This window comes from Durio zibethinus, chromosome 9 (assembly GCF_047325235.1).
Source record: "Durio zibethinus cultivar Kanyao isolate XHJ-2024 chromosome 9, ASM4732523v1, whole genome shotgun sequence".
NCBI classification, from domain to species: Eukaryota; Viridiplantae; Streptophyta; class Magnoliopsida; order Malvales; family Malvaceae; genus Durio; species Durio zibethinus.
In genome coordinates, this window is record NC_143170.1 from 28241775 (window position 1) to 28251673 (window position 9899).

General features: G+C 36.0%; 1 protein-coding gene across 1 annotated transcript; it reads left to right on the forward strand.

The window, feature by feature from the left end:
• Positions 1-4727: 4727 nt before the first annotated feature.
• On the forward strand, positions 4728-9671 carry LOC111314560 (uncharacterized). The gene is made up of 2 exons (XM_022916033.2): positions 4728-7910; positions 9119-9671. Exons 1-2 carry the CDS (start codon positions 5246-5248, stop codon positions 9541-9543), a joined length of 3090 nt encoding a protein of 1029 aa, XP_022771768.2. The 5' UTR covers positions 4728-5245; the 3' UTR covers positions 9544-9671.
• Positions 9672-9899: the final 228 nt, after the last annotated feature.

Here is a 9899-nt window from a genome sequence, read left to right on the forward strand (position 1 = left end):
TAATATATAGATTGACCTCCTCTCCTCAATTGGCTCTAAACTTAATGTTACCTCTTTTTTTCTTTGCCAAAACATAAATGTTCGATTATAAGGAATCAACACAACTTTGCTGTAATGCCAGCCAATATTGTTGAAAGGGACGAAAGGAAAGATAAGGCTGTCAAAAGCTCGAATAATTGAACTATTACAAATCATTTTCGGTGTATAGCTAAAAAAGAATGAAGATAACAAAACAAGTTCATCCAATGCATTATTCGAGTTAATGTGACCCCATTTGCATTTCCACACTCACAAACGGTTCACAGAATCACAGAAAATATGAAATTTGCTTGATTTTGAGGATCGGAAGCGCATTTCATTGTCAAAACTTTTGATGAAAATGGGACATAGGCACCAAGTTTTATCATCCAAATGAGGAACAATTTAGCACATTATTGGGCAGACAAATATAGTTGGCAAAAGCCATAAGGTGTCTAGTTAATAAGAAGTTGCGAGTGCTGAATGTGTTGTTCTACTTCAACAGTTCTCCGTTGTGTATGGAATTCTTTTTTAGATTTTTTTTCTTTAAATTTTATTGGAGAGCTTTCAAAGTTTCACATGTGCCAATCAGCTGCAAATGTAGGTTATCCCAACTCTATGCACAAAGTTGTAAATAAAATAGAAAACGGGAAAGGACAACGAATTATCCAAAATTGTCCCAACCTTGAGCAAAGATCGGGAGCTTTGTCAGATAGGAGCACCATCACATCCTTCTGCCGAAATTAGAGATGTCCAACTTGTTCAAACATTAGGAGCTAGCTAGCTAGCTGATGTTCAACTTGTTCTATTCCATGGCAGCTTCCTCATCTTAGTTAAAACTTAAAAGGTGGAACTATTACTACTTAAATTAGCTATAACACCATCAAATAATCAATTTTAAATATAAATATTTATGCAACACAAACCCATAGTTGATCGTTTGATGAGCTATATAATATATATAGTATTTTAATATCCAACAAAGTTGGGTTATGAGTGAAGGACCTATTATGATGTAACAAATTAGATATGGAAATCTGAAAATTGAAAAGAACAACCAACAATGGTATGAATGTTAGATAAGTGGCTAGAATCCAATCTGCATGTTAACACAGCACCAGTGCTGCTTGGGAAAGGTTGCAGCATTCCACTAATAGTCTTCATGTGAGTCCCAAGGCCTATAAATGAATGTTCAAAAAAAAAAAGGAAGCAGAGAGTATGATTTTCTTTAGTACAAAAGAAAAAAGGGAGAAAACCGTCGAGAAAAAGGCAGAGGTAGAGACTGTTAAGGCCTGAAGAGTAGATGGGATTTTGAGAAACCGTTAGCTAGGGCGGAAATTGAGACGACAAACATCACGCGTTTGCGTGAAGGCAGGCAAGGCAAGGCATGACAATCCTCATCATCAATCATCAACCATCATTCATCATGCATGCCACAAAAATATTGCACCCTTTGCCGGTAGGGTCATGCTCATGCCCCTCACGCCAACCCTTCCCCTCCCACCTCCGCACATAACAGGCACGTGGCACCCCCTCACCAGATAATAACAATGTCATCCATCCATAGCCTTCCTTTTGAAAGTGAATGGTTTGAGGGAGACAAAGTGGAAAAGAATTTCGGACCCCACCCACCATTCCCTGGCCTGGCCACTGCATTGGCTGCTCTATCGGTCTGTCTCAGGCCTCAGCTCTGCAGTTTGTTAAAACAAAATCAAAAGAGAGAAGCTGAGAACTGAGAAGAGACCCCTTTGGTGCAGTGTTGTGCCCATCAGCAATCATCAGCCTAATGTAGCTTTTTTTTTTGTATACCTTTAATTTGTTCCCTAATGTTTTCCTTTTTTTTTTTCTTCAAATGTTTAAATAATGTATTTGTGTGCTTGTGTTGTTGCACAGTCTTCTAATGGGTATTTTTGTACTTTTGACTTGCCATTTGACTACTTTTTTTTTTGCCTTAAGTAGGGGTGTAATCGAGCCGAATCGAGTTGATATAGTGAGAAGCTCGAGTTCGAGTTCGACTCCCAACTCACGGCTCGAACTCGGTCGAGTTTTATTTTTCTAGCTTGAGCTCGATTCGTGATCAAAATCTAATTACTCTAGCTCGCTCGATTAAACTCGATTAATATATAAAAATAAGTTCGATTCGTATACTCGATAAAGTTCAATTATTTGTGTTTGAGCTCGAACTCGAATTCGAGATATTTTATTAATTAAAATAATAAAAATATATTTAAATATAAAAGTTCGATTAGGCTTGCAGCTACTCAAGTAAGGTATAAAAATACTCGAACTAGATTTGATCGATGAGTCAAGCTATTCGAGCTAATACTCGATTCGATAATAATCGAACTGAATTTTAATTTTATTTAAATCGAATCTAAATAATTTACGAATATTAATATATTATTTACACATCTATCCTCAAATACTAAAAAAAAAAAGAAAAAAGGCAAAGCAACTGGGGGAGAAGGCATACGCAATGGAAAGAAGAGAAAACCATAAATTCTTAATTCCCAAAAAGTCCTTTGAAAAAGGCCACTACTCCTACGTACATTTCTTCCACTACTCTATATATTTTAAGAGTTTATGTACGATATATTGATTATGTATAAATTTTATATACTATTATAAAATTAAATAATATTATTTTATTAATAAATAAATATTAATTTTTAAAATAAATATATAAAAATTAATATTTTTTAAAAAATATACTCATAAATAAAATAATATCATCTTATTTACTTCATTAAATAGATAATATCATTCTATTCACTTACAATATATAAAATTTATGCACTCACGAATATAAATCCACACTTTAACTTTGTCTTTTGCTTCTCTATCTTTTTTTAATTCCTTTTATAATATTTCTTCTCTTTGTTTTGTTGTCTGGGGTTTCTTTTTCTCATTTAAAATTTGGCATTTTAATTTCATATATATTATTAAATTTTGTACTCAACATTCTGTTGGGAAATTAGAAGATCGATGCTGGTTTTGTTGTTGGATGACGAAAGCTTTATGCTTTTGCTTGTAGTTCTCGAAACTGTGGAACTGTGGCTCTCGTTTTTGCTGAGTTGCAACATCTATATCATGTTTCCTTAAACTTTTTTCTCTCTGTTTATGTTTGCTTTGTTTTGCATTATATATCGTTTCAGTTGACCAAATACTGGCCAAATTTTCAATTTTGCTAACACAAATTTAGCAGTAACTTTTAATTCAAACAAATGAGCTTGCCTTCATTATTTTAATTAAAACACCTTACTACTATATTAATAAAAAGATATTCGAGTTTAGTCTCAAACCAATACGATGATGTGATAAAAAAAAAATTTGTTAACCATAAAACAAAACATTAATTATTTTTGAAATTTGAAATTTACTTTTGTTCATTAGCCAAAAAGAAAACTAAACAATGAGTATTTTTTTTTTTTGAAAGTTAATCCCAAATCATATCATACATAATATCTTTATTTTCCCACAATGCTCACCTAATCATCATGTATAATTAAAGTACAATACTAATTAAGCTAGCCTAGATATGTTGATGGACTGGTTCCCTTTTTACAATGTACTAATAGTAAATATTTTGCATCGATATTGAAGAAAAAGATGTTTGATAGAGTCTTGCAAAAATCCTAATTAAACTGAATAATAAAATATAGAGGGAATGATCCATGATCGTGTTCCTTATCTGAAGGAATGCTTTACCAACATTAATGATACAAAGTAGATGGCCATCATGGAAAAGCTTAACCAAGTCAAACTCAGAATATTAAAAAAAATAATAAAAATAAAAAGCAAAGCAATATATCCCATCCTATGCACATTAACATTAATGAGCAGAATTTCGATTGGAGAATTTATTTTAATCAATGATTTGAATAGCAGCCCTGCATGCCCTGCCTGTCCCATGCCAAGTACTTGAAAAGAATAGAATAAATTGAAGGACGATGACAATTTAGACTTTGTGCAAACATCGGTTTTCAAACAGCCCCGCGCCAAACACCCAATTTCAGAGTAGCTTGATATTCCATGGAAAAAGGCAGCATAGTATGACAGACAGGGACGAATCATGACAATCCATTGATAGTGTTCCTTCCATGTTTCAGATCTGTGCCAATTTATGTTTTCACAGAATTTGATTGTTGGATCAATCTTTTTTGTCCTTTTTTAAGAATGGATCATGTTTTTTTTTTTCTCATAATATCACTAATTTTGGGACAAATTTTGTAGAAAAAGTAGGTTACCATGATATCTGTCATTTTGAAACCTAATATCACGTGTAAAAAAATTATTAATTCACTCTGATTAATGAATTACTCCTCTATCATTCTAGTAGGATAAATCATGTATTATACGTTTAATTTCAGGAGTGAATATATAGTTAGATGAAAATGTTATAATGAAATTTATTTTTTTGGAGAAATGTTGATGATTGCTTGGAATTCGTTTGTTCTTTTACTTGGAAGCTAAGAAGAAATAATTAGGCTTATGGTTGTTAAAGTATATGATTCAAAATACAAACAAAATCATAGGTAATCATATGATAGTATAGTAAAAGAAGAGTTATGCCGTTGGCAACACGTTTAATCATATGTATCGAGTATATTCACTTTTGCAAACACGGAAAAGCACCGCCCTTAAATTCACTGATATATTTTAATATTTATATAGTTTCAGATTTGTTTATCATTATTTAGAAAATTATCATTCCAAAAATTGTGAAAATTCTACTGCAAACTCAGCAGGCTTCCAGATTTTGGTCCCAAAAAGGACTTTCTCGGATCCTGTGATATACATTGTTACTGTTAAGGTAAATTAGTATGAAATTGTTAGCCAAAGATAAATAAAACAAGGAATGATGAAAGTGGTAACAAATTAAAGAAAAGTAAAATGAAATCCCAAGAAAACCAAAAGTACTGAGAGGTGAGAAAAAAAAAAAAAAAAGGAAAAAAGGAAGAGATTGAAGTTGTTGCACATAAAGAGCAGTAGCAGTCGAAGGGCACAAGAGTATTATTAGAAGTTTGTAATAGCTTCTTTCTCATTTCTTTCTCCTTACCCACCAAGAAAACAACAATCCACTGAAGAAAAATAATGATAATGATGAAAACACCTGCATCCAGCACTCTCGAAAAGCATTTCTCTCCGTCAAAACCTCCCTTCCCTTAAATTTACCTCTGTAAAGACCAAGTCTCTCTCAACCAAATTCCCCACTTTCCCAATAACCATGAAACCTCCTTTTCTTCTCTTTCTCACGTTCTCCTTCTATCTACTAAAATCATCTCTCTTTGTCTTCTCTGCTTCTTCACCTCCTCTCCCTCTGATCTCTCTTCTCTCCATTAAATCCTCCCTCAAAGACCCTCTCTCCACTTTCAAAGATTGGGACCCTACTCCAACGTCTTCCAAGCCTAATTTTGAAGACCCGGTTTGGTGTGCATGGTCAGGTATCAAGTGCAATCCTAAAACAGCTCAAGTCACATCTCTTGATCTCTCTGGTCGCAATCTCTTTGGGATTATTCCACCGGAAATTAGATATTTAACAAGCTTAGTCAACTTGAATTTGAGCGCAAATTACTTCGATGGGCCTCTCCAACCAGCCATTTTTGAACTGAATCAGCTTAGAACTCTTGATATAAGCCACAACTCCTTCAATTCAACATTCCCACCTGGGGTTTCAAAGCTTAAGTTTTTGAAGATCTTCAATGCATACAGCAACGATTTCAGGGGCCCATTACCGCCAGAGTTTATACACTTACGGTTCTTGGAGCAGCTCAATCTTGGGGGCAGCTACTTTGAAGGTGAAATACCAGTTGGTTATGGAAGCTTTACCAGATTAAAGTTGCTTGACTTGGCTGGAAATGCACTGGAAGGCACTTTACCACCTCAACTCGGATTCTTGACCCAGCTTGAGCGCATAGAAATTGGCTACAACGCTTTCTCAGGCACAGTACCAGTAGAATTTGCACTATTATCCAATCTCAAGTACTTGGACATCTCAAATTGTACTCTTTCAGGTCCACTTCCGGAAGAACTCGGAAATTTGACCAAGCTAGAAGCTTTGTACTTTTTCAAGAACAGCTTTACAGGTGAAATCCCCGTAAGTTACACAAAGTTGGAAGCTCTCAAGGTTCTTGATTTATCCGATAACCAACTCAGCGGCACAATCCCAGAAGGTTTAGCTTCTTCAACAGAGCTAACCTGGTTAAGCTTAATTGGCAACAACCTTTCTGGTACAATCCCGGAAGGCATCGGTGAGTTACCAAATCTCAACACTTTACTTCTCTGGGACAACAACCTTAGCGGCATTCTCCCACAGAAACTAGGTTCAAATGGGAAGTTACTGTCTCTTGATGTCTCATCAAACTCTCTTACTGGTCCAATCCCTCCAAATCTTTGCTATGGAAACAGGCTTTTCAAACTCATCCTTTTTAACAACATGTTCACTCATGAGCTTCCAGGAAGCCTTGTGAACTGCAAATCCCTTTCAAGATTCCGAATCCAAAACAATCTTCTCAATGGTACCATCCCATTCGGCTTCGGACATCTAACAAACTTAACATTTGTTGACCTGAGTAGGAACAACTTCACAGGCGAGATTCCTCAGGATCTTGGCTACGCACAAACGTTACAGTTCCTTAACATCTCCGAGAACTCCTTCAATGTCGCATTGCCAAGCAACATATGGAGTGCACCAAGCTTGCAAATTTTCTCAGCCAGTTCATCCAAACTCACAGGCAAAATCCCAGATTTTGTCAGCTGTAAGAACCTGTACAAAATCGAACTCCAAGGTAATTTTCTAAACGGAAGCATTCCATGGGACATTGATAATTGTGAAAAGCTCTTGTCTTTGAATTTAAGCCGCAATTTGCTTACTGGAATAATTCCAACGGAAATATCAAAGCTTCCTTCAATAACTGCCGTTGATCTTTCTCATAATTTGCTCACTGGAACTATCCCTTCAAACTTCCAATATTGTAGCACTTTGGAGAATTTCAATGTTTCCTACAATTTGCTAACCGGGCCAATCCCATCGTCGGGTCCCATATTTCCTAATTTACATCCTTCCTCATTTTATGGCAACGACGGACTTTGCGGCAGAATTTTAGCTAAACCGTGCCCGGCCGAGGCGTTGGCTACAGGTGGCGTGGAAGATAGTAACAAGCAGCAGCAGCCTAAGAAAACGGCTGGAGCTATCATTTGGATTATGGCAGCTGCTTTTGGTATTGGTTTGTTTGTTCTCGTGGCTGGGACCCGTTGCTTCCACGCGAATTACAGCCGTAGGTTTAATGATGATCGCGAGATAGGACCGTGGAAATTGACCGCCTTCCAGCGGTTGAATTTCACGGCTGATGATGTGCTAGAGTGCCTGTCGATGACGGATAAGATCATAGGGATGGGGTCCACGGGGACAGTGTACAAAGCTGAGATGCCAGGTGGTGAGGTCATAGCGGTGAAGAAGCTGTGGGGTAAGCATAAAGAGAACATCAGACGGAGGAGAGGGGTGTTGGCGGAGGTGGACGTGTTGGGAAACGTCAGGCACCGTAACATAGTGAGATTGTTAGGGTGTTGCAGCAACAGGGAGTGCACGATGCTGCTCTACGAGTACATGCCGAACGGGAACTTAGATGACTTGTTGCATGGCAAGACCAAGGAGGAGAATTTGGTGGCTGATTGGGTGACGAGGTACAAAATTGCTCTCGGAGTGGCTCAAGGCATTTGTTACCTTCACCATGACTGTGATCCAGTGATCGTCCACCGTGATCTCAAGCCCAGTAATATTTTATTGGACGGTGAGATGGAGGCCAGAGTGGCAGATTTTGGGGTGGCGAAGTTGATCCAGAGTGACGAGTCCATGTCGGTAATTGCTGGGTCCTATGGCTACATTGCTCCAGGTGCGTTTTTGGTTCTTTTTAGTTTGGGACTCTGGAATCTTGCTATCATGCGCGTAATGCTTGGTACACGATAGCAAGATTATTAATCCCTTATTGGGATATATAATTTTTGTTTGTTAGTTTGATAAACTTTTGTTTTTGTGTGCATTAAAAACATATGATAAGGTAGATTCATTTAGGACAATGACCACTTTTCAGTTAGGCTGGTGAATCTATTAGTTTTCTCCTTTTTTTTTTTTATTTCATCTACAATTTTATTTATTATAATCTTATAATTTATCATAAAATGAATCCATCCAATCAATGTCATTAAATAGTCAACTTTAATTTTAGCTAATTGACAATAAACTTAATTTAATTTAAACAGTCATGTATTATTTTGATCATCAATCTTATAATCAAAATTTAATATTTTGCATATAGATAATTAAAATCAAATATGTTTAATTTGTTTGATAATAAATATTTTAATATAATGATTGAATTACAAAATAATATATATATTATTATTATTATTTAAAAAATTAATCAAAAAAGAGTGTAAAAGATTATGATTTTATCATTGACCTCTTGATGATTTGACAACCTATTGTTTAGTGATTTCATTAGTTATAAGACTAGAATTAAAGTTGACATTGACACACTTGTCATATTGGATGGTGGCTTAGTACTTGGTACTACTATTATTTTTTCCGTCCAAAAGTATAGTATTAATCTCACTTTTCTATCTCTGATTTGCTTTCTTTATCATGTAACACTTGAGACCGCTTCCTTGTGCAATTCAAGAGCAAGAAAAAAAAAAAGCTTTAGACTTGTCCTGGAAACGACAATGATTGCTTGTTTTCAATTTAAGACATGCTTAAATTAATGGACATTTCTATTCGCACCGCAACCAACCCAAACCAAAGTTTTTTTCGGTTTTGCATCTTTTGGCACCGCGCGGTTTTTGTAACTGTTGCATGGCTGATGCTGCACTATTGCGCGTGAATACTCTTTGCTTTTTCTTCAGTTTCCCTTTTTCCTTTTTTTTTTCAAACCGTTTTTCTCTGCCTTTAAATCCTTGTAAGATATATAATGTAATAATAGGTCCCAGAGAGAACTTTGTCAAAGTCTTTGATCCATGGCATTACATGTTTGACTTTAGAGTTGGTTTGGATTTTTCTGGCTTAGCAGTACGCACATTAACGCTGTATGTTTGGTTTTTGCAGAATATGCTTATACTTTACAAGTTGATGAAAAGAGTGATATCTATAGCTTTGGGGTGGTGTTAATGGAGATTTTAAGCGGAAAAAGATCAGTAGATTCGGAATTTGGTGATGGGAACAGCATTGTGGATTGGGTAAGGTCTAAAATTAAGAGTAAATACGGAATTGTTGACATTTTGGATAAAAATGCCGGGGCATCATGTGCATCAGTGAGGGAAGAAATGATGCAAATGCTTAGAATTGCTTTGTTATGCACCAGCCGCAACCCGGCGGATCGGCCGTCGATGAGGGATGTTGTGCTGATGCTGCAAGAAGCCAAGCCCAAGAGGAAACTACCGGAGAGTGCAGTTAATGGTGGCAACGTCGTTCGTGTCGGTGGTGATGGTACTGACAATGCTATAGCACAAAAGGCTACAGTGGAATGTTAATATATGACTAATTTTAAGGGTTTCTTTTTATTTTCTTTTGTTATTTTTTAAATTGTGGGGGGATTGGTATAGGAGAAGTGATTTTCCTTTTTTTCTTTCAATGGAATTATCAAGTGTTCTTGCTCTAATTTCTCTGATGTTACATTTGAATTATTATCACATTGATATTGCAACTTGTATTTGAAGAGTTTAATGATGTTTACCACAAACCAAAGGACCCATAAAATGGATTCAAAAGACAAGTTTTTGGACCAGAGTGTGAAATGACATCACCTGAAGTGAAAAAACCAAGGTAAAATTGATAAAGCAAGGTTGATGTCTCCTGTTCATCCCATTGCTAACATAACAGAAAAAAC

Bases quoted from the DNA above. Each gene is read 5' to 3' on its own strand.
- LOC111314560 (XM_022916033.2), top strand. From the start codon at position 5,246: ATGAAACCTCCTTTTCTTCTCTTTCTCACGTTCTCCTTCTATCTACTA. The intron at 7,911-9,118 runs GTGCGTTTTTGG...TGGTTTTTGCAG, and splicing joins CTATGGCTACATTGCTCCAG to AATATGCTTATACTTTACAA.